This window comes from Petromyzon marinus, chromosome 2, assembly GCF_048934315.1.
Source record: "Petromyzon marinus isolate PM22_M1 ecotype Great Lakes invasive population chromosome 2, UKy_Petmar_22M1.pri1.0, whole genome shotgun sequence".
Classification (NCBI taxonomy): domain Eukaryota; kingdom Metazoa; phylum Chordata; class Hyperoartia; order Petromyzontiformes; family Petromyzontidae; genus Petromyzon; species Petromyzon marinus.
In genome coordinates this window covers 14,315,945-14,341,323 of record NC_133668.1, presented here as the reverse complement: position 1 = coordinate 14,341,323, position 25,379 = coordinate 14,315,945, and the positions used below count along the sequence as shown (strand labels likewise).

Sequence of the window (25,379 nt, the reverse complement as noted above, 5' to 3'; positions counted from 1 at the left end):
GGATCTTTATCTTTGTGTGTACATGTGTCTGTTTAGGTATGTACTCAGTGTGCGGGTAGCGGTGGTGTACACATGCATGAGCTCTATAGGCGAATGAAGATAGCACATTGAGAGACAATAGGTGCATCTTTTCAAAGGAGACCTGGAGGGTGGAGACAGCATACACTACAAATGTCAGTGCAGTGAAATAAGGAATTCACAGTACGGTATGCGAATGTAATTTAATTAAACATAGCAAGTAATACGTTCAATACTACATGATCCGATTTCACAAGGTACAGTATACCCAAATGTCATTGAAGAGACATAGCGCCTTTGTGCAATTAGCCGATGCTGATCTGTTGGTAATCCCAAGTCAGGGGTAAATTCCACATTCTTGTGGAGACGACCAACTTTTCTATGGGACAACTACTGTTGATGTCTCACCAAGTGGTGATCGTGTTATTCATCGGATGCCATGAGTCCGGGATTTTTACTTCTGGCATTTGACTGAAACAAATTGTGATCATCCAAATGTGAGCTTTTAGGAACATGAATAGAGCAGTCACATCTGAAACGTACGTTATTTTTACATTTAAATAATCACCAGCTGCGACCTATCTGCTGCTGTCACTATCTCCCACAGTCTTTGCGATGTCACAATCACCATCAAACACCTAGCTGCACATGACGTGATTTCATCTCGCTCCATCTTCGCGGTGTGCATCCTTTCATTGCCACTGTCATAAGACTGCCACCAGCCAACCTCGTTTAATCACAGTGTGCCCTGCACAAAACCACTTACTATTCTATTTAACTCTCATGTTTCGCGCGTGACTTTTCTTTTGCTCATTTTTATATTGGGCCAAACTTTACAGCTTTTTTTGTTAAGTTCTATAATTTTCTGTAGCTTGTTCCTATTTGACATTAAAATTACTATGTCGTCGGCAAAGCTGGGACAGTTGATGTTATATCCCTAAATCTTCTGGTGACCCACCGACCTTCCCTCCAAAGCACTGTGCCACACAGTCCCTGCCACCAGATGACACCAATGTTAATAGTGTAATGAGGCCACGAGGCACAGATTGAGACGACACACTTTTCTTTATTTTCCGCACAGGCTCACGCCGTGTGCAACCACTCCACTCCGAATCCCACCAGGAAGCACCCCGATCGCCCCGCCTCATCCGGTGAGATTACCACCCTCTCCCTGGGCGTTTCCTCTCTCTCTCACGCTCCGCCTTCTCTTTATTTTCCTTCATGACGTCATTTCAAGTGTAACCTGGGATCCCGTGGGTATTTCTACCCCCGGATCATGTAAGTATTAGCACTACATCATCCCCCCCTAAAGAAAAAGTTATCCTCAACTCAACATAACCTGTGAGAATCCAAGGGATTCAGGGTAATTCCGACGGTTGGGGAGTATGGAGGGATGCAAGGGATTTTTTTTACTTGCCGGTCAATAAACAAGCAATTTCGAACTCAACCGGAGTCCTGTCACTTTGTGTGTGCAGATGTAGTGTGTATGTATACAGAACAGAATTAAAGACAGGCATAAACGAGTAACCATAAGACGAGGTTCAACTGGACCTTCCAACCGTAACGATCGAACAACCGACGACAACCTCCGGCACGAAGGAACGACAATGTAATTTTCCTCCGCGGTTCCGTGGTCTTGCATGCGGTGGTTGTTCATCACCGTGGAAGCATCGCCCTAGCCTGTGTAACCGGGCCATGTTGTCGCGGCTCTGTCGGATGCTACCACACCTCCTTGGTCACGGGCGGTCCTGGGAAAAGAAGGTAATCTTCTTGAGGTTGGTTCGTTGCGGCAAGTGGCTTCCCCAACCTCGCCAGTGATGGTGAAGGTGAGTGAAGGGGTGAAGGTGTAGGCGTTCATGGTTACCCGGTTTTTGTTGAGTGTAGTGGGTGCTCCTCCGAGTCTAGTGGTGCATCTGTGGTAGGCTTTGACAGTCAAGCTTTAGATGGGCGGGATGTACATATCATCGCCGACGGCCCAATTGGAAACGTACACATTGAGGCCTAAGGATCTCTACAACTTTCACAGGGCCCTGCTACAGACGGAGCAGTTTTGGTGAGGTCCCTAAGGGTATCTGTGGGCAGCCATGCACTATCTCCTACTTTGAAAGGCAGGGGCGTCACTCCCTATTGCCTAGCCCGTTCATTCGTGGATCGGGCAGAAACCGTTGCAGTTTGCGCCGCTTCCCTCGCCGTCTCCCACTGCTGTATGACCCGTTGTACCGCTATAGGCCATTTTGCAGCTCTAGCTGGGAGGTCAAGAATCTGTGCTCGATGGGAGGATCTGGCTCCCTGCCATACTTCAAGTAGAACGGGGAGTATCCTGGTGAAGTATGCGGGGCCAACCGATATGTCGCCAGGACCCTGCCTATGTGTAAATCTCAGTCCGTCTGAGTATCATTGACCACCTGACACAGCATGGATGTAATGGTGCTATTTAGGTGTTCTACCATCCTTCGGTTTGTGGATGGTATGGGGATGTGCATACTTTCTTAGTGCCTAAGATGTTGCAAACTTCCTGTAGCAGTTTTGAGGCTTTGTTTACCCTGGTCTGTTATAAGTTTTTCAGGGGCTGCTTTATCCATAACATATCCATGCACAAAGCTTCTGCTATTGACTGAGTGGTTTGATCCACCAGGGGCCACGTCACCGGCCATCGTGTGAAGTACTCGACCCCTACTAGCAGATATTTGTGACCTCTGTCAGTGCGAGGTAGGGGTTCCAATAATCCAAGGCCACCAATTTGTTCACCCACGAAACCTCAATTGATTGTAAGGGCACTTTAATCGGGTGTGCTGGCAGCATTCGCCGCGCACATTCTACACGAGGCCGTCCATGCATGGATATCTGCCATCATGCTCAGCCAAAAATAGTGCGTCTTAATGGTAGAATGTTTTCAGCACCCCCAAATGCAGGAGGTGGCGGCCACGCACCCCCGCAACTAACTTTTTACGAATGGAGGTCGACACAATGACACTGTAGGACTGTGTGTTGATCTCCCAACGCATCAACAGCCCTTGGTATGTCGAGCTATTGGAGGCTGGTCTTTTTCTGGGATATATTTTGCAATGGCACGGATGGGTTCAAGCGTCTCATCCTCCCATTGCAATCGCCGCCACTCCTCTTGGCTCAGTCCCAAATCTCGATCGGCCAGGGAAGTCTCTGGCTTGCCTTCCCGTAAGTGCATAGGTGCTGTGAGGCACTCCGTGTCAGATGGTTAAGCACTGCCTCACCAACACCTACTTTACTTGGAATGGTACCTTCTACAAACAAAATGAGGGTACCCCCATGGGTTCTCCCTTATCACCAGTGATTGCCAATGTTTTGATGGAGAAATTTGAATCAGACGCCATCCAGACATCTACCCTCAGCCCTTCCCTGTGGAAGAGATATGTGGATGACACTTTCGTCATTTGGCCACATGGCCTCCCAGCTTTGAACCTTTTCCTAGACCACATCAATTCCAGACACCCTTCCATTAAATTCATTCTTGGATGTCCTGTTTGAGAGAAGGCCTGATGGCTCTTTGGGACATTCTGTTTACAGGAAGCCCACCCACACAGACTCCTACTTGAAACCGGATTCCCACCACCACCCGACTCAGAAGAATTCTCTCATCAAAACGTTAATCCATAGGGCTCATTGCATTTCTGACAAACACCACCTGACCAGTGAATTACAACATGTACATATGGTTCTCAAGATGAACAGCTACTCTGACCGTACCATCCGCCAAGCTGTTTCTCCCACCACACAGAAACAACCACTTGACACTCCGATCAAAATCATCACGTTACCATACATATCAGGCATTACTAACAAGATTTCCAAAATTCTAAACAAACACAAGATCCAGGTCCGGTTCAACACAGTGCACAAAATCTGCGATCTGATCCCGTCAGTAAAGGATATGATTCCTGACCTACAGTACCCCGGTGTTTACAAATTGAATTGTACCTGCGGGGACTGTTTTATCGGGGAGACGAAACGACATATCTCTGACCGAATCCGCGAGCACAAATCAGATTTGAACACAGCAGAACTAATTCTACTGCCATAGCTGATCATTGTTACAACGCTGTGGGTGATTATGATATTATATTCTCCGACACCAAGGTGCTCTGCAAACCTACAGGCTATTATCAGAGATTTGTCCACGAGGCCATCCAGATTTACAAACATAGACACAACTTCAATCGAGAGGATGGTTTCAAATTGAGTAATCACTGGAAAGATGTTTTAAATCAAGTCAAACGTTAGCTGCCTTTCAATTTTTTGTACAGCCATTCCTCAGTGGTTGTATATCATAGTGCCCTTTGATCGCGTTCACAGAGAGCTCGCATCGGGGAGCCCTTTGATGTGAGCTCACATCGAGGGGCCCTTTGATGTGAGCCCTTTGATGTGAGCTCGCACCGGGGGACCCTTTGGTGTGGGCTCACATCGAGGGGCCCTTTGATGTGAGCCCTTTGATGTGAGCTCGCACCGGGGGACCCTTTGATGTGAGCCCACATCGGGGGGCCCTTTGATGTGAGCTTTGAGAAGTGGGTGTTACCTGCAGCATTCTATCAAAAGGCTGCTTAGCCCAGCCCTCCCACCCACCCACGCCCCCTTACTGACTCCTCCCCCCTCCCTTGACCTGTATATAATCCAATGTCGTCTCTGAACTGTGCTCTGAACACAGATAATCTGCGTTGACTTTTCCACCTGAAGACGGAAGCTTGTGTTGCCTTCGAAACGTCGTGATTTAATTGTTTTCTTTTATTTTGTTTTATTTTATCTACGTGACTTTACCGAATAAAACCAAAGAGTAAGAATAATACAATAAAACACAACAATCATCATACTGTAATGGAGCAAATGTGATTTTCTCTTTACTCTGTCCAGATTTTTTTAAAGTAATTTTTTTGGAGTGCGTAACATTTGTTAAACATTAACATTAAATTAAATAGTTGTTTTATGCATTTTGAAATCTCAGTAATAAAATCTTTGAAACATAACAGGCATCTCCAGTTTACGACGATACGATTGCGATGCATCTTGCGACACAATTGAACAGTTATGTTTCTACTGTGAAACGTTGTAGCACAGCGGTTCACAACCTTTTCCAGTGTGCATACCTCTTTTTAACCTCTAAAAAAAATTGCTGACTACCACATGCTACGAGTTATTTCAAATTGTACATTTCCTTGGTGAGGACATTATTCTTTTTCTTAATGTACCAAGAAAAAGCCTTCGTGAAGTTAAACATTTCATTGTCATGATCAGTCATGATTTAATGCCTGCTGGATCAAGGCTTCCTCAAGCCGCTGTGCTGAGACTAAACAACAAAAACTGATCACATTTGTCCATAAAACTGCCTAAAAAAGGAAACAAATGCAGTGGTACCTCGGTATACGTCGTTAATTCGTTCCAGAAGGTAGGACTTATACCGGAAATGACGTATATACCAAACGAATTTTTCCCATAAGAAATAAAGGGAAAGGAAATACTCCGTTCCAGAGTATAAGAAATTATATTTTATATGGCATTATACATTAATGGGGTTCATCTTCTCTGGTTCTTTCGGTAAAGTCATGTAGAATGAGAATAAAATAATAAATTAATAAAATAAAATAACACAAAATTCTCACGTTTCGGCCACAACACAAGTGGCCTTCATCAGGTCCTCCAGACAGTCTCGTCCCTTCACCTGATGAAAGCCACTTGTGTTGTGGCCGAAACGTCGTGAGAATTTTGTGTTATTTTATTATTTTATTCTCATTCTACGTGACTTTACCGAAAGAACCAAAGAAGATGAATCCTTGCAGTCATGAAAGCTTTAAATCGAAAATTAATGGGGTTGTATAACATAATGTAGACACTACTTATTACTAAAATGCATACACAAATTAAAATAAATGCATAAATAAATTGAAATAAAATTTAACATCACTTTACCTTGAGAGTTGATCGTCTACAAGGATGGTGGTGAGGAAGGGGAGGAGATGTTATTTTTGGAAGGAGAGTCCCCTTCCATTAAAACTTCAGGAAGCTGAAATTCTGTTTTTTTTTAATCTTTCTCTTTTCTGTCTTTTTTCTTGACTTGAGCCTGGTTGAAGCTCACCAGGTTTGAGTTTTACTAAAAACCTGTCCATTGAAGTTTTTGCCTTCTTCTAAGAATGCTCCTGAAGTGTGACATTGTCTGGTCATTCCATACAATATTGTTATGACTTGTATTGTGTGGAACGACTCATCCCGACCCATACAAGTTCTAGCAAGCGAGGCGTCGTATCCCAAGCAAGATGTCGTATCCCAAGACATTTTTTTCTCGTCAAAACACGACGTGTACCAAATTCGACGTATTCCAAAGCGGTCGTATACCGAGGTATGACTGTATACATTATAAGTGGCATTTTGGGTAATGGTCCCCTCTTCATAGCACATATAAGGGTTATTGCCCAAAATGTCGCTTGTATTTTTCCTTTTAAGGCGGTTTTACTGACGAATGCGAGTTCTTTTTTACAGGTTGGAACAACAGGTTCCACACTACCCACCCGAGATTATTTGTCTGTCTGTCGTGCATATCCGGAATTCCATCCGCATAATTGGAGTTTCTGCACTAATTTTTATCCATATTTGGTGAGTGTTGTTTTTTAGCTTGAACAAAGTATGATATCCTCCGTACGCAAATACGCAAATCATATGGTCATCGTCAACGCCACGTGCCCACCAAGGTCGACTGGCATGCTGTTAAGACTCAATGGCTGCTTGCGCGGGACAGTCGCGCAACGCCAACAGCACCGCGGCCTTCGCCAGCGCGGTGGTGGCCCGGGTCGTGCTGCGCCGAACCGGCGAGCGCGCCGGTGGCGATCGCCACGGTGCTCTTGTGCCGCAGCAACCGAACGGCTCCGACTGCGGCGTCTACGCCCTGCTCAACATCGTGCACCGTGGTGCGCGATCACGACGGCATCGTGGCCGTTCAAGGACCAGGCCAGGTGGATTGGCGCACGTGGTACACGCAGGAGGCGGCGTCACAGCACAGGCGCGACCTGCTGCAGCTGCTGCATGAACTTAAAGACCAACATCAGCAATAAATCAAGAATCGTCATCAGATGCAATAGTAACAGCTACAACCTCCAACACGATCGTACGAATGCGCTGTCCAACCAAGTTCCTACCTGCCCACTCCGAAGGAACGTGTTTGTTCTTTCTGGGTGCGCACCACTGCCAAATGCAGCGTCAGCAAATAATTTGCAGGGAATAAAGCTTTCGACTCAGTGGAAATCGGTGCAGTCACCTGTGGCCTCACAAGCTGAGGGCTTAAAACATGAGGATAAAACATTTGTAAAAAAAGTAACAGCTCGTGAGATTTCATGAAGACAGTAACGTCATCCTGAAGAGTTAAATTATTCATTCATGCCCTACAAAGTGTCATTGCCATGCCAGCCTTGTAAATGAAAAAAGTTTGTTCGTCCCATCAGAGAGAAATCTGTTATTCACCAAGGCAATGCAGCCTTTTCTGCTTCCTGTTTGTTATTATTGACTAGCCTTTTGCCCGTCCTAGGACGGAAGCTGTAATATTTACGATAAAATTGAGCACAGTATAATAGTATCTTGTGTAAATTTAATGGCAGTGAATCTTGCGCGAAAGAATGTCATCAAACACTACACTGCATTTAACTGTAGTACTGTATTAATGGCAGTGATGCTTGCACAAACTCTTTCATAAAACACCTCACTTCATGTGACTGTAGCACTGTATTTAACTGACCTTAAATTAGCCTTTTGGCCGTTCTAAGACGGAAGCTGTAATATTAAAGATGTACATTTACGTTTTCTTGCGTGATTGTAATTTTTTTTTAGGAATTGTTGCACGTAAATATATATATTTTCGTAACTGCAATTAAATCTCGGTATACGATATTTTGCGTGAATCTCTTGTGCCGTATTAACGGCAGTGATTCTTGCAGTGTTGTGGGGGAGGATTGGTGGCATGAGCAGGCACACTGCGTTACGCTTCCGCATTTGCGGAAGTGACATAACGGATGTGACGTCACAGCTCACTTGCCGTGCAAAATATATGTGCATTATTGCGTCTCCCCCCCTCCCAAAAATACAAAAGTGTATTTTTATAATTTTTGCATGGTGTACAGTCTGGAAAGTACCTACATGGCAAATTTCAAGTTTGTTGCATGTCGGGAAGTACGCTAAACATTTTGAACAGACACATTCACAAATTTCCCTTTTATATATATAGGTGACGGGGGGGGGGCATGTGGAGTGATGTCACGTGCGTTACGGACATTTCTGGGCTATTATAGTAGTCATTTGTGGACCAGTGTCACATGAAAGCAAATGAGTTGTGCGGTATGAAGGATGCTAAATTTGTGGTGTTTTTAATTCTATTGGTAGCACCTGGCATAAGTGATTTAACACAGTGGACAACACTTTCTTCTCAATTGCAGTTCCTCTGCCCACATTCTTTATAACTTGAGGCAGTAGGCTTTTGCAACAAGCCAAACTTTGTTTCTCATGTACCGACCACTGAATAGTATTACATTTGAAGTACTCATCAATTGGTGAAATGTTTAATGACTTAATTTGCATTTCGATTAAGATGGTCACTTGGGTTGCACTATAGCGAGTTGCTGAACTCACAGTAGAAAGGTCACGAGTTCAAACCACTGTTAAGGGGGTTGACTTGGAATGTCCTACTTCAGGAGTTGAAAAACGAATGCCACTTTGGGCTGCTTATGGGACATCAGCCTTTCCAACACTTGTTTGAGCACCGAGAGACTTCGTAAATAAGTCTGATGGTGAATGCGCAATAATGTACTCTTAAAGGACGTGGGAGCAATTGCTAGAAATGTAGGATGAAGGCCCCAGCCGTAAGCTTTTTTTCCTTTGTATCTTGGGTATTGTGCAACTGCATAATGCTAAAACGGACCATGAGCAGTAACGCTGCATCTCATCGCATTCTGCTTCTCCCCACAAACATTTGCCCACAGCCGGTGGTCCTGTGGGAGCTTGTGGAACTTATCACTTGTGCGTAAGATGCGCCTGTCTCGGCGCGTGCTCTTCACGGCCACGCTGGCCGGGCTGCTGCTCTACTTCAGTCCGAACCTGCACACGCTGTGGGGCAGCCGCAGGCAGCTCGGACGGCCCGTAGACGTGGGCTTGGCGAGCGAACACGACGTGACGAGCAACAGCGCCCACATGTCTAGCATCGCGGCTGTCCTGCCTCAACTGACTGAGCTGCACATTCCCTACCGGATAAAGTCGGAAATGCTGACGTGAGTGCACACGTGTTTCTGATGTCCCTATGCCCTTCTGACCATGCATTATGCTTTAAAGTGCTGACTGATGCAGCATGCATTTGGTAAATAAGGGAAGTTACCGACTTTCGACAAAATAATTTGATGTCTTACAGGATTTGGTGCAGCAAGTAGGTTTTTTTTTTAATTAATGCTATTTACCAGACATCCTAAGCAATATCCGTCTAACACTTGTTATTAAGGTAGAGTGTATAAAATTTGATAAAAATCCATGAGAAATCATGAACTTTACAAAAATATGTATCAAATATATAAATTAAATGATGAAAAAAATATCTTAAACGTACATTTAAAAAAAGTATTCTTTGCATTTGTCAGACCGCCCACAAGTACAATTTGAACATAGGTGTGTGTGATTCTCCGGCTCTGGTCAATGTACAACTAACTCACATCCACAACTGGCTTTTTTACATTTTAAACAACTATGGATGGTATATATGTTGTTTTATTATTGTATCTAATTTTAATTGTTTATGTTTATGGATATTAATGTGGCGATGGCACTTTTGAGGGGGCAAGATCTGTACCAGAAAGGCGCCACGCGTGTAAGCAAAAATACAATTTACTTGACTCGTGCGGTTGTTGCGTGTTACTGGCCGTGTACGGCTCCCGTGCCGCTCCCCGCAGGTTACTGCCCAGCAACACGTGCACATGCGAGAGCTCCGCACCGCTGCTGCCCGTGCCGGGTCTCGACCGCCTCCTGCCCCACAAGCAGGTCCAGCAGCTGGAGGCGGCGTTCGAGGTGCCACTGTTGAAGGACACAAGCCGGCGCCGGCAGCGGGAGTACTTGACCTTCATGCTCAGGTGTGCTCCGTCGCCAAGGCTCCGCACTAGTTTTAGATGTCACGGGGGTGCCGCAGTGACAAAATGTTAACCATCTCGCCTGGTATACAGGACGTCGTGGATTTGATTCTAACCCTGACGCCTGTATATTTGGAGTTTGTGTGTTCTCGCCGTAGTCACGTGTATTATTCTCCCGGTCCTCCAGTTTTTCCTTCCACATTTAGAGTATTTGGCTGCTCAACACAGTACACAAAATCCATTATTTTATCCCATATGTAAAGGATGTGATTCCTGACATGCAACACCCTGGTGTCTACAAATTGAGTTGTGGTTGCGGCAGCAGTTACATTGGGGAAACGAAACGACATGTCTTGGACCACGTTCGTGAACACAAGGCAGATCTGAAGCACGGTAGGACCAATACCTCTGCCGTTGCTGATCATTGTTTTAACGCTGTGGGCTCACACGAAATAGATTTTTCCAAGACGGAGGTACTATGCAAACCTACCGGCTACCTTCAGAGATTTGTTCATGAAGCCATCCAGATTTATAAACGCAGACACAACTTCAACCGAGAGGATGGGTACAAACTGAGCAATCATTGGAAGGACGTTATTAACCAGGTAAAGTCTTAAATGACTGTGATGTTTCCATCCTACTTGCCTATGTCAGCTGTTATTTCTGATTCTCTGTGTGTGTGTGTCTCTCTATGCCTCTCTCTTAGATCTCTCATGCTCACACGTCCTTTGCATTGCACTCTCATGCCTTTGGATTGTACTCTCATGCTCACATGTCCTTTGGATTGCACTCTCATACTCACATGCCCTTTGGATTGCACCCTTTGGGTTGCTCTCATGCCTTTGGCTTGCACCACTCTTCGATTTTACATTAACATGCTAATCTCTCACATTAACATAGCCACTTCCGTGCCCTCGTCTAGGATGCCGCTTTGGATTGCACCACTCTTCGATTTCACATTAACATGCTAATCTCTCACATTAACATAGCCACTTCCGTGTCCTCGTCGAGGAGGCCACTCTCCTATATTACAGTTACATGATAACTTCTCACATTAACATCATGCTAATCTCTCACAACATACTGAAAGAACCAAAGAGTACTAACCTGGATCTTGTGTTTGTTTAAGATTTTGGAGATCTTTTTGGTAACCCCTTTTATGTATGGCAAAGTGATGGTTTTTATTGGATCCTCAGATGGTTGTCTCCCCATGGCTGGGGAGACAGCTTTGCGGATTGTACAGTCAGAATATCCATTCATCCTGAGGGCTTGGTGTACGTGCTCCAGATCACTGGCTCGGTGGTGCTGGTCGGAGATACAACGGGCCCTATAGTGTAGTGTTTTGATGAGGGAATTCTTCTAGGCTGGATGGTGGTGGGAGGCAGGCTTTAGATAGGTATCCATATGGGTGGCCTTCCTGTAGACAGTGTCCCAACGAGCCATCAGGTCTCTTCTTGATGAAAACATCCAGGAATGGTAGCTTGCCATCATTTTCCACTTCCATGGTGAATTTGATAGATGGGTGTATGGAATTGATGTGGTTGAGAAATTTGTTCAGTGCTGGTGGGCCATGTGGCCAGATGACAAATGTGTCATCTACGTATCTCTACCATAAGGAATGTCTGGATGGCATCTGTCTCAAATTTATTCATGAATTGGCGATAAGGGAGAACCCATTGGGAGTTCCCTCATTTTGTTTGTAGAATGTACCATTCCAGGTGAAGCAAGTGTTGGTAAGGCAGTGCCTCACCAAAGTTGGTACATCTGGATTCAGTCTCTGTTGGACTAAGTCTTATTGGTATTTTTGTTTTGACATCAACATATATTCCTTGCAGGTGGCTGTCAAATCTAATCTGCCTTGGTGGACTGCTGCTGCTGGTGTCGGCGTGTCACTGAGCCTCCTTTCTTGTGTATTTGCCCCACAGGCACGCACTCCCCGTGAAGAAGGTGCTGGTGGCAGAGCCCAACTCGCCACTTTCCTACCCGACCCAGGGGCTGCAGGTGCCGCCACTGCAGACTATCCTCATACCGGGTGAGAGGCACGGAGGACCCCAGGGTTCTCTGTCTATCCCAAATATCTGAGCAGCACACACATGTGAATGAAGGTGAAATCCATAGACATATGTATATTTTTTTTACATTTGTATAAAATATTATCTGTCAGAAAGAAAAAAATTAACGTGAAATAAATCTCTCTTTTTCAGGATTAGGACTACATAATGGTGACAAAGAAATGAAAAAGGTTGGTGTTACTCGTGCATGATGTCAGCAGAAAAATCTGGCTAAAGGTGCCAAAATCATTATGAAACCTCCTTTGCCAGTAACAAGATATAGTAATAGGTTTTACCCTTTTAACTGGCACAAAAACTGACACCTTTATTCAAGGCATCATGTTTGCAATAACCACAACACAAGCAGTCAAAATGCAAACAAAAGAGACAACTCTGATAATAATATGCACTGTTCTTGAATTTGATTGATCCACACCCGAGACAGCTTTTCTTAGAGCCTAGTCTCCACTGGTGTTCGACCAGATGACGCCAAAAGGCGTACAACTCAAAAACAGCGTACTATCAGAGTATTGAGGGCTCGGGGTGAGCATTTACATTATGAGACCTCCTTTGCCAGTAACAACATGATGCCTTGAATAAAGGTGTCAGTTTTGTGCTAGTTAAAAGGGTAAAACCTATTACTATATCTTGTTACTGGCAAAGGAGGTCTCATAATGTAAATGCTCACCCCGAGCCCTCAATACTCTGATAGTGCGCTGTTTTTGAGTTGTACGCCTTTTGGCGTCATCTGGTCGAACACCAGTGGAGACTAGGCTCTAAGAAAAGCTGTCTCGGGTGTGGACCAATCAAATTCAAGGACAGTGCATATTATTATCAGAGTTGTCTCTTTTGTTTGCATTTTGACTGCTTGTGTTGTGGTTATTGCAAACATGATGCCTTGAATAAAGGTGTCAGTTTTTGTGCCAGTTGAAAGGGTAAAACCTATTACTGTGCCAAAATCATTTAATGTTCCTGTACGTTTTTCAAAACATAAATTCCATTGTGATGCATTAAAGAGTTGCAGTGCTACTTGTGAGCACACGAGTAGAACTGCATGTTATTCCCGAGGTAAATTGTCAGAAAATAGATTATTGCAGATTTTTTGTCACCCTTGTGCATTGATCGGCTCCTGTCCTTCCCCCCCCCACTAGGTGACGCTGTCCGCGAAGCTGGGGGTGCTGGACACAGTGGCGGAGGTGGGAGAGGTGATGGCAGAAGGGCTGGGCGAGTCACGCCTCTCCCTGAGCAGCTCCCACCTGGAGAACCTCAACCTGCAGCTGCGCACAGTCACGTACACCAACACGGTGTACCAGCCGGGCACCTCCGAGATGGGTACGGCGAGAAGCGACACACGCTCTGCGTGAATGTCCAACCACGGGACCGTGGACCGCATGTGCCGGCGCGCTCCGCTGACTGGATCGCTGCTCTCCTTTCCGCTCTCTCTGTCTACAGTGCAGATGGAGAGCGGGAAACACAGAGCTGAGATACCGATCGTTGTAGCGCACCAGAGCTTGCCCTGGCTCTACGACCCTGGTCCTGGTGAGTGACAACTGTGAGCTTAACATTTTCTCAATTCTGTTTCTCATATTTGTCAATGGACATATTTTGCTAAATAATTAATCCATCTTAGTCGAGTTTGTGTGCAAGGAATGTGTAAAGAATCATGAAGAGGCATGTGCTTGGACTTATATTGAGATATGAGGAGAAACACAAGGATTAGAGAACACGTGCAAGTGAGACATCATATTGCTTGTTAAGAAAGATAAGTGAGCTTGAGAAATGAACTAAATTTCTAACCGAGCTCCTAGCACATGGAGCGAAGTGTTAACCGTCACGTTGAACAACGTGTGGTAAAACCTGAAAACACATCGGAGAGCAATCATGCTTTTATATTATTTAGAAAACCACTTAAGTATAATTTATCAGCCTGCCTAGCATATGTTGAAGGAGTAAAAAAATAAAGGAAATAATTTACAAAAACTATGTGTAGAATGTTATGGGTCTGATATGTAGAATTTAAAGTTTGGAAATGCTGAGTTACGGGCCCCCATGCGTTATGCTTTGTCATTACATCAGAAATTACATCAGAATTGGTATCATATGACTATTTTATGGAATTTATGACGTTACCATTCTTAACGGTAGATATTCTTCTCCAGAAGATTCTAGAGCCCTGGCGCATAAGAAAAACCACTGTGCACCTACTTACTAACATCATAGTACAGTATAACATTCAACATGTACTATACACAACATAACATCACGATTGCATTTATAATGCACGATAGATTACAGAAAACTATAATAATTACACTCTATTATACACTCAATAGCATAATTATATCACAATTAAAATGTACTATAGACTAAAATCACTCTATAACAAATAAAACATACTTTACACTTACTCAATGTGGAGGCGAGGGTTGGTGTATCGCCGCAAAATATGACAAACGTTGCGAAACGACCCTTTTCGTGGTCTTCGAGGTGCCAGCAAAATGCAGTACAGCAGAGTGTGGACATATCATCTGTCCTGCTTGGGATTGTGTCGCCCCCTCGCATGTGTGAGTTTACTCCAGGTACTTCACTTTCCTCCGACATTTAGAAATTACTAGCGGGAAGTACCTGGCGTTGCTCGGGTGAAAAAGACACACACATCGACTTAGACACACACACACAGACATCTATCCACACACACAAACACATCGACTTACACACGCACATATGGACTCACACACACAGACATCCACTTTAGATACACACACATGGAGTTACACAAATCGACGTACACACATACAGCGACTCACACACACATACGTAGATTCTCACACACACATCGATCTAAGCACACATATGCACTTACACACACACATATCGACTAACACACACACACAGACTTACACACACACATGGAGCCACGCACACACATGGACTTACACACACACATCGACTCACACACACACATACATATACTCACACACACATTGGCCTACACACACATACACATATGGATTCACACACACAGACATGGACTTTAGATACACACACATGGAGTTACACACACATCGACTAACACACACATCGACTAACACACACACAGCGACTGACACACACACATGGACTGATACACATCGACACACACAGTGACTTACACACTCACATGGAGCCATGCACACACATCGACTAACACACACATTGACTAACACACCCACAGGGACTGATACACACACATGGACTGACACGTACACTTGGAATTACACACACACACACACATCGACATACACACACACACATCTGGCGTTGCCCGGGCAAAAAAGACACAGACACACATCGATTTACACACACACATGAACCTAAACGCACACACATATGGACTCAAACACACACATTGACTCACATACATACATCGACTTACACAGCAATCCCCGATGATGCCACAGCTAGAGCAATTTTCTCTCTCTGGCGAGCCTTAGCGAGGAGCAGTTTGAAAGCAAAGGTCTTCCCAGTACTGGCAGGTGCATAAAGGAAAAAAAAATGACTAGATTTGTAGTGTCAATGTCTTCCAATATTTTCGTGTCGGCTTCTATTTGTGCATCAATCAGTTTTGGTAAATTTTCCTAATAAATGTAAGAAGCTCTAAAGCATTATAGCATATTTCACGTAGGATCTCTTGAGCAAGGGCATGCAGGTTGTCCCTGTAGGGTGTTGGTAGTCCCATAGACGTGAGGTCTTTTCCACCAATGGCGTGCAGTTTGTCCTGAAGGAGGATGAGGGCCTGTTTGAAGATACATCAGAAAAGTTGACATCGAGGTTTGTATTTTCTCATTGAGCTCCGTGGAGGATGTCCTCACTAATGCCCTCTTTATATTTTTGCCAGAGTCCCATGGGGTTAGATGGGCTGCAAATTTGAAGATTTATGCAGAAGAGCAATGTCAGTTGGAAAGGGGACTGACCGACATAAGCTTTTGTCATAGCTTTATGAAGATGGTGATCATGCACAATAATTGCACGAAGATAGTAAGCTTCCCTGTATGTTTGACAGACAACTCCTCCCACTGTTTAGAGGTCTTGGAAAGATTTGTGCCCTTTGGCAACATGGAGAAGCATTGGGAGAAAGTAGCACTGCAGATTGTTGGGATAAACTGTGTAGACTCCGTCCTAAGGCATCAGATTCGCTGTCAGCAGCACGTCGCTTACATTTTTTTAGCAGTCCATGTATCGTCGGAGGGAACTTAATGATAGAGCAGGTTGGCAGCAAATGGATCACTTGGGCACCAAAAAACAAACGCCATCTTGTGGAGCCAGGGCCTGCTGTTGGGCATTTCCTTTGGTGACGTAGATGCGTTGACTATTTTGGAGGTGACGTGCCAAATGGACGACTGTGGGGGAACGGTCATGGATGGGGAAGCCAAGAATTCAGCAAATGGCCTCATTGTTGCTGATGTATGTTCTTTGGAAAAAAAGTTTGAGCTCATGCACACTTTGCCCCTCTGTTTTGTTTTTGCAAAGACAGCCATGTCAGAGCCTTTGTTGATGTATTGGCAAACATAGTTGATGGCTTTTTTTAAGAATAGCAGAATTTCACATTCAAGTGGGCCTGGAAGATCTTGCACAGAAGAGGGCAGTAGGGAACGATCCACCGGTTGTCAACCTTAATTTCCGCGTTAGTGGCAGGTCTGAGCGTTGTTTGAAATCCACCATGCTCAGTATTTCTGTGACGATATAGAGGATAGCCATCATGGGCCGACTGAGTGTCTTTCAAGTAGTTTGGTGGATACCTCTTGGTACACATGTGGTCTTGCATACATGGCGGATTTGGATAGAACTGGCCACATGGGCCATGGGCCATTTGGTTGCAGACCACATAGAAAAAGAGCAGGGTCTTGATGAGGGTGAGCACTGATAAATGTGTCAATGTGACTTGCATGAATTGTTTCCCTCATGCATAGTGCAATGTGAGCATGAGGAAGACGACGTTTTTGGCACACAATGGTGTGCAAGTTACTCCTTGTCTATCCAAAGACGCCGCCTTCGTTGGTCGTAATAAGCATCATGAGGTCATAAAATTTGAGTTTTAAGAGCCTCGCTAAGATGTCATGTCTGTCTGGTGGCTTTTGGTTTGGATAAAGGTAAACCTGGATCTCCTTTCATTTGGGATTGCAAGTGATGAAGAGATGGGGCGTGCCATATACGTCATGGCATCCTGAGTCTTCTCATGCATGTATCTTGGTGGAGCTGTGAAGGATGAAGGCAAAATAACTAATCTGCCCACATTGTGAGCATTTGCATCTCCTTCGGCATTGATGGCGTCCCAGATATGAGCATACTGTTCACACGCAGGCGGTTTTGATTCAGTTGAATGTAAAGAAGGCGCTCACTCTCACTGTTGGCATACTCATCGACAAGATACTGGTGAAAGAGGTTGACACACCATAATATGTGGTTTTCTCCTCTGTCCGTCATTACGAAGGAATATAAGTTGTTTTAGAGGAGACAGTTTTGTGAGGATGTCTTTGTCCTGCAGCTTTGTAATTGGAGGAATGTTGACGTGGTACCCCATCTTGGCCTTGCGACAGGAAAATGTGCAATGGCGTTTTCTTGGTATAGAAGCACAATGTCTCTCTCACAATGTTCCTCATCCACCGTAAGAAAGCAAGGTCAATAGTATTTGGGGCATTGAACCTCCCTGCATGCTCCCCGCTTTGGTGGAAAGTAAAGGTGCGGTATGGCAAGATTTAAATGGGTGATGTTCCCACGAATGTAACAAAACGATAGACGAAATGCAATGGGCTGTAGCTAAGAAAGTCCAACGTATTTAGCAGTATAACATATTAATCAGCATTGCAGTACTACGTATCAGCAAATAGCTGATGTGAACAATGGAAACAATATAGATGTATTGAAGAAATAAGCTGAAATAAGTGTACATTAAAGAGCAGCAGTATGCACAGGTAAGTTGAGAAGTAGGCTACAGTCTAGATTATAGACTGCCAGAATGCTGATTCAATGACATAAGCATTGCTACAGTCCACATAAAACGCTGGCAATACGGGCAGCAGCTGAAAAAGCAGGATACAGTCGACATGAAAGGCTGGCAGTGCACTGAGTGAGGTAAATAAGCAGGCAACAGATTATAGACTGGCATACACTCATAATGGGCAAAAGCAAAATTAGCAGCGTAGATAATAGAGTGGCAGTGCACTGACGCTAATTAATCAGCAGACAGCAGGCCACAGCACAGACTGGCAGTACACCATCGCAGCGTCATAAAAACACACCTACAAAATTAAATATTTAGCAACCTAATAATGAAATAATAGTTTTCTGCACACAACCATTATTATTGTAATATTTGCCAACTTATAAGTTTCATAATAGTAAACAATGAACCTGAGTTCTTAGCGAAAGATTCAATTAAAGTGTACATTACATTACTGTGGTGAGGCCTAGTCCCGTGCAGAGGCCGCAGCCTTGTCTAGATTGCCCAGCCAGATGAGGTGACACATTGCCAGGCTGGGTGCTGGGCCGCTCTCCCCACCCGCGCTACAATAATGCTATGTAAGTGCTATAATATTAATATCTACGGACTCCATATCAGTAACTGCACGCATTGGGGTGGGGGGGGAGAAGAGGACATAAGACTGTGAAGAATGAACCTCAGCGTTGTGTATATATATTTTAGGCATTGTTAACGCGAATGACATTTTTTAGCGATCGTGTGTGTGTGTTGCTAGGGGCAACTCCTGTCAGCGTTTCGCGCATGTGCAATTGCGTGCTTTATCCCGCGCCGGGCAGAAAAGCTATATAAATAATGAAAAATCGCACAAAATCGCTAAATAAACTAATTTAAAGGTGACGGACGTGAAAAAGGAATAGCGCTTGCCAGCCGCGGGGCTTACGGCGTGGTACTTGGCACATTTTTTTTAAACGTAAACCCCACCGTTTCAGAGCCAAATCCCTAGCAAGCGCGTGAACACACACAGACAGACGGACATACAGACAGACAAAAAAATTACATTTATAAATAAGATACTCTTATATAAGCGCACAACTTTATCTATCTGTGATGAACGCTGCACTTCACGTCGTTTTCATGCAGGGGGCGCTGCAAACCTAAACGCGCCCCCTGCATTAACGACGGAGGCACAGGGACAGACGTTCGATCACGTTGGAGTCGATCTGCAGACGGCGGTCTTCTCGCACGGCCAGCAGCCCCGTGTCGCCTTATCTCGATCCCGCAATCCCAAACAGGTGAAAGTCCGCATTGAACCGAACTCCCAGCAAGGCCATCTACTTAACGACAAGAGAAAATCCACATGAAATGTCGTTTTCAATGAAGTCTTCCAGATGTAAAATGATATAAGCTTTAATGAAGAAATAAAATTATCTAATTAAAAACATAATACAATTCAAAGACTGTTTCATTTTAAAACTTAAAAACGGAGCTTTGGGTGCTTGCGTGAATGCGGCTTTCGTGTGCAATTTTTTTCGTGGCTTTCCCGGCCGAAGGACGTAAATGGTCGTGAGGGGCACCGCAGGTGTCCCCGAACAACCCCTAGTTTATAAATACTGTCTTATTAACTGAAATAATCTAAACATATAGAGAACTGCAGAGCAATTGTTGGCACTAACTCACCACTTGGCGGCCCTCCAGCTTGTCTGTGCATCCACAGCGATTATGAGATGCAATTTGCACGAACACGAGATATGAAGTTAATCACAAGATTTGTTTAAAAAATATCAGATTAGATAAAGACAATGAGGGGCTAATTTTGCGACTCTTCTAAAACAGATGGAAATATCAGCAACCTCGTGACGGTGGTAACCAAGACGTTCTTGCGCTACGACAAGCTGAAGGGGCTCATTGCCAGCATCAGGAGATTCTACCCGGACATCACCATCATCGTGGCGGATGACTCTGAGCACATCGAGATGCTCCGCGAACCGGGTGTGGAGCAGTACATCATGCCTTATGGGAAGGTCGGCACCATATTATTAGGGTTGTAACAATTCTCAAGCACGTGATAGATGCATTAAATCACACGTGTAAAAATAGATGTATCTAAAAATGCAATTTTATGTAATGGATTCATGTGATGACTCCAGTCACGAGCGACACCACAATGCTAAAAACAGAATCAATTCTTAAATGAAATTATTTACAGTTCTTACAAGGCGGGTGGATTGTTAGAGCCTGATTGTTTTTTTCATTTGGACTTCACCACGCCTGACATTTTACCAGGCAATGCTGTGACAACGTTTTTGACTCTTAAGTGCTCACGAGAATGGTGACCAGTTTCAATTCAACAGGAGCCTTTCTTTGGACAGCCTGGCCCCTTCAATATGATTTTACCAGGCCGACAAGTCTGTTAGTCGCTCAGAGCCACGAGCATAAAATCACTAGCCTATGCTCATTGGAGCATCAATTCACTTTAATGTAATGCGATTTTTGTTTTTACATTGACTTTAATTTGTTTGACGTTTCGTGATGGCAAAATGCGAAGTAGAATTAGCAAGTCACCAGAAAAGTCTGACATTTCTCCCTCTTGCCCACACAGGGTTGGTTTGCTGGCAGGAACCTTGCCATTTCCCAGGTGAGCACCAAGTACCTGCTGTGGGTGGATGATGACTTCCTCTTCTCGGAGAACACGAAGCTGGAGCGCATGGTGGAGGTGCTGGAGAAGACTTCCCTGGACGTGGTGCGTCTGCCCAGACTTGCCTCTTTGTTTCTGCTCAAGCTCTCTGATGTGTGTGTGTTTGGGTTGTACTGCATGTTCTTTGGCATGATGTCCAATGTTTCACTCTATGTGCTGGGAGCTCATTCAGGAAATATATAGCATAATCGTGACAACCTGCACAATAGTACAGGCTCAGAACTTTCAATCAAGATGAGCACTGTGAAATGCGCCTTTGACCCATGTGGACTACGTTGATTTTTTAAATAAGTATTATTTCCCATCAGTCCGATAACTACCTGCTCGATGTGGTGACATAGACTGCACCAGCAAGAACGTCACCTGGAGGTGGCGCTAGTGGATCACATAATGAGCCAGTGTGTCATACAATAAAAGTCCTCCTTCCAAGCCCACTCATGCATGCCCAGCTCCCTGCTCCCGTATTTGCTGTGTCAAGTTGTGATGAAAGTTAGATGCTTAACACAAATTGTATTGCAATCCCTTTGTTTTAAAAATCCAACTGCAGGCCAATTAAATATCTATAGGAAGCAGTACAGTAAGTAGGGTGGTCACCTATCTGTGTTAAGTTTTAGCGTTCTATGTTGCCTTCTTTTGAAAATGTTTAGCCGAACATTTTCAAAATAACTTTCCTGGAAAACAGCTCAGCTTTTGTTCGGCCGGATAGAGGGGGCTAAATGGGTGCGGCACCGGCTGGAGAAGAGATGAAGTGATATGGTACAATAGGATGTGGAGCTGAGTGGACTTGGTGGTTGCTGTTATATGCCCTTGCATTTGTTTGCACAGTTTCTTCACAAGTCAACAATTATATTCTTAGTTTTTTCGGTAATAATAAAATATATATTGTTATATATATATTTTATTATTTTGTTGTTTCCCTTCAACGTGACTTTACCGAAAAAACTAAGAATATGAATTACTGCAGTCACGAAAGCTTTAAATCAAAATTTAAGTCAACAATTGTGATGGTATGCCGTGGTTTGCGCTAGTTCCATGAGATTTGTTGCGGTGCTGTTTCATGCACAAACCATTCTGCTTGCAGGTTGGAGGAGCAGTGCGGGAGGTGACCGGCTTCCAGACCACGTTCCAGCACAAGCTGGAGGTGCAAGCAGGAGGACCCGATGGGTACTGTCTGCACCAGCACCGTGGTTACTACCACCCGCTGGCCGGCTTACCCAACTGCGTGCTCACGGACGGAGTGGTGAACTTCTTCATGGCGCACACGAGAAACGTGCGCCGGGTTGGATTCGACCCTCAACTCAACCGCGTGGCTCACACAGGCACGGACCCTCAAGCACGCTGCATAAACACGATGAAATCAATGCCCCATGATCCGGAAATTGTCCGTTAATTTTGCGTCAAGTATACGCACATGTATACATGTACAGTTATATTTAAAGTAACATTTTCCCACAAATAATTATGGGCTTATTAAAGGTAATGTTTGTTTTTGTAAGGTAATATAATGTTTCTGATGGAGCTAAAATTAGGATTTCATGAACATCAAATTTACCATTTGTGTGGAAAATGCCATTATTTATTTTGGTTATTTTTAATAACAATCAATTTTTTGCTATATGGTTAAATAAAAAAAAGAAATCTGTTGAAAGCTATAAATGCGCACGCAATTATGTTCCTCTTTGTTTCTCTGCATGTGCGGAACCCTAGAGTTTTTCATCGACGGGCTGGGTGAGCTTCGCGTGGGCTCATGCAGCGACATTTCGGTGAATCACGCTTCCAAAATCAAGTTGCCTTGGACTCGGGGGGACAGCGACCGCAAGTACAACGAGTTCCGCTATGCTAGCGACGCAGACGGAGTCCTCAAGCGAATGCTCCGCTCCCTTTACTTCAAGAACCGCCTGAAGTGCTACAGCAAGGATTAATGTCTATTATTAAGGCATCCCTCCAGGAACCTGGAGGAGCCTGGACGGATGCAGCAATGAGATTAAAATGTTGCCAATTTGTCCCTAAACCCACTGAACAACAAGTTTTGGGCATGTTTTTTACACGTAAGCTGTCTGCCTATAAAAAACTGAAATCGTTGCTCTTATATACACTCAGCAGTCATAACTACACACTCCAATGGAATTAGAGGATTATTTTTTGTCCACGAAACAGATGTGTGCTAAGCACAATGAGGACTTTGTTGAGGTTTTTTTGAGGTAAAGATACTTAGTGGAAAGAATCGCCATACAACCACCTAGTTTACTGGGCAATGGGGACAATATATTGGATGATTTTGATTAAAATAACAATTTCGGATAAAAAAATGTGAATGTTAATGATGTGTTTAAATCTCTTTGTCTGAAGTGTGCATGTGAAAAAACACTTTTAGTGTGGCGTGTGTGAGGGGCAACTTTGCCTTGCTGCTTATGATGGAATTTTCACTGTTTATGTTGAGGACTCTTTTTTATAATGAACAAGTTCATAGCACATAAATAAAACCACTACTGTTTTGTAAAGCATGGTGAATATTTTTTCAAAACAGCTAAAAAAATCTGAAATGTGCATATACTTACGAGCAATTATAGTATGAATTAACTTTCTATATGGGAATATAATTTATGATTCATTAAAATGATTGATTTGCTGCTTGAGATGACATTTTAAACTAAATGAAAGACAAAACACTGCATTGTTTTTTGTTTATGAAGTGGTATGTCAATATGATTTTTTATGCCAATAGAATTCAATAAAAAATGTCAAGTGCTTTTAAAAAGTTGTATATCCCCACAGTACATATGTGTGATTTAAGATGGTGGGTGGCTCTCCAATCAAAATATAAATCTTGGAGCCATTTTAGAGTTCAGGCCTATATTACTGTAATCAGTCTGCTTTGTCACAAGTGTCCTATATATAAGCATGAATCTCACCCCTCAATTTCCCATGAGCTTTTCCATTAATAGATCTGCCATTATAATTGTAACGAAAGAGGATTATGAACTTAAGTAAATGTCAACTTGCTCACAATCTAACCATGAAAATATATTAATTAACTGTAAATATTTGAAAGCAATTGACAGCCCACAGGAGCCCACCACCTATTGGTAAGGAGATGGTAAAAACTCAGTGCCTGGTTAATGGATTTCTAAATAATGCTTTAATTGACATCTGGCAACCTGCCGAGAGGGACAATTCCCATTAAACCTTTACGTGGTTCACATGGGTCCTCTGCCCGAGTTTCCCTCACTGCATAGCCCAGTGCCCGTGACCCTCTGTCATGTAGGCCCCAGTACCATCGCACCACCTGCACATTCGATCGATATGCCACAGATTAGAAGCTTCCAAACGTTCTTATATTACTCACAACATTTGAAAGAGCAACATATGTACAAGTAACTGGGAGCCCACACGTGGCGAACTTTGTGTAAGGCCTTCATTCCTCACACTATACAACATACGCACTCCTCAGGAGTCCCAGGCATACGTCACACACCCCTTATATATCTTCTGCCCCCAGATTTTTCCATTAAGTTCCTCTAGCGCCTTCTTTCATGAAAAATCCCTCTCCTGTAGTCCTCAGCCATTCCCCCTGCCTTCTTCCCAGTTGCGTTCCTTGCCGCCTTTATTTAATGTTGATTAATTTGTCTCCGTGTTCGCACCCAACCCAACGTGTCCCAACACGACCCTTACGCACATATAAAGTTACAGCTAAGCTACATCGGTTTCAAAGCTACACCTGATATTATACAATTATTAAGATAACGGAAAGCAATCCAATCATATGGATGGGAGAGATGACAGAGAAGCATTCATTCAAGATAGAAACGATGAGGGAGAGATTTTTGATAAAAAAAGGCTTTACCCTTTCTGGCAACAACACAGGAGGTGTTAAGATATTTAAACACCAAATAGTGTAGACACCTACTTCAAGGCATCAAGTCTGCATTAACCGCACATGCTTGTGGTAAAACATGCAAACAAACATACTTTGATAATATACGCAGTCTTTTAAACTGATTGGCCGACACCAGAGACAGCCTTCTTTATGGCCTTGTCTCACCAGTGTTAGACCAGCAAATGCCAAAAGTACAAAGGCAATGCAAATATCAGTGACTAACTCGGAGACGATAAGACTTGGAGGCACTTCTTTATTAACAAGCACCATCGGGGTTAACACTCTTATCAATTAGGCCGTCTATTGTCGGCGACGCTACTCAGCCAGGACAGTTGGTAGGCTGCCTAATGACGACGAGAAGGATGGTGAAAACGACGAGAAGAATGAAGACAACGAGAAGAACGGTAACGAAGGACTTCAGCAGCATGATGGGGATTCCACTCCAACAACAGCCCCGAGGTCCCCTACAGAGCCCCCCCCCCCTTATACTCTCAACGTGGCCTCGCTCTGCCCCCAGCCCAGTCCCCTTTCTGGAACCTACTAGCGGGTTCCTGGTGGACCCCTTCTGTGACCTTTCCCCTAGATCCCCCTCATGTATATCCTGTCCTGCAGACGTCAGGACTGCCATATGCCGCAGATCCATTTTCTTTCCAGCAGCCAGTGCTAT

General features: G+C 44.1%; 1 protein-coding gene across 2 annotated transcripts in view; it reads left to right on the top strand.

Moving 5' to 3' along the window:
* The window catches only part of LOC116946880 (beta-1,4 N-acetylgalactosaminyltransferase 1-like), a 37,061-nt gene extending 13,468 nt beyond the window's left edge, over positions 1–23,593 (top strand). Inside the window, exons 2-12 of one of the 2 annotated variants that reach the window (XM_032962128.2) lie at positions 1,100–1,169; positions 9,003–9,287; positions 9,957–10,133; positions 12,056–12,162; positions 12,335–12,372; positions 13,333–13,513; positions 13,634–13,720; positions 19,974–20,161; positions 20,740–20,880; positions 21,917–22,154; positions 22,543–23,593. In XM_032962128.2, the coding sequence (XP_032818019.1) occupies positions 9,049–9,287; positions 9,957–10,133; positions 12,056–12,162; positions 12,335–12,372; positions 13,333–13,513; positions 13,634–13,720; positions 19,974–20,161; positions 20,740–20,880; positions 21,917–22,154; positions 22,543–22,757 (1,611 nt within the window). In that variant the 5' untranslated portion in view covers positions 1,100–1,169; positions 9,003–9,048 and the 3' untranslated portion in view covers positions 22,758–23,593. The remainder of the gene's footprint in view (positions 1–1,099; positions 1,170–9,002; positions 9,288–9,956; positions 10,134–12,055; positions 12,163–12,334; positions 12,373–13,332; positions 13,514–13,633; positions 13,721–19,973; positions 20,162–20,739; positions 20,881–21,916; positions 22,155–22,542) is intronic. The other variant, XM_032962118.2, reaches the window with a different exon arrangement.
* Positions 23,594–25,379: the final 1,786 nt, after the last annotated feature.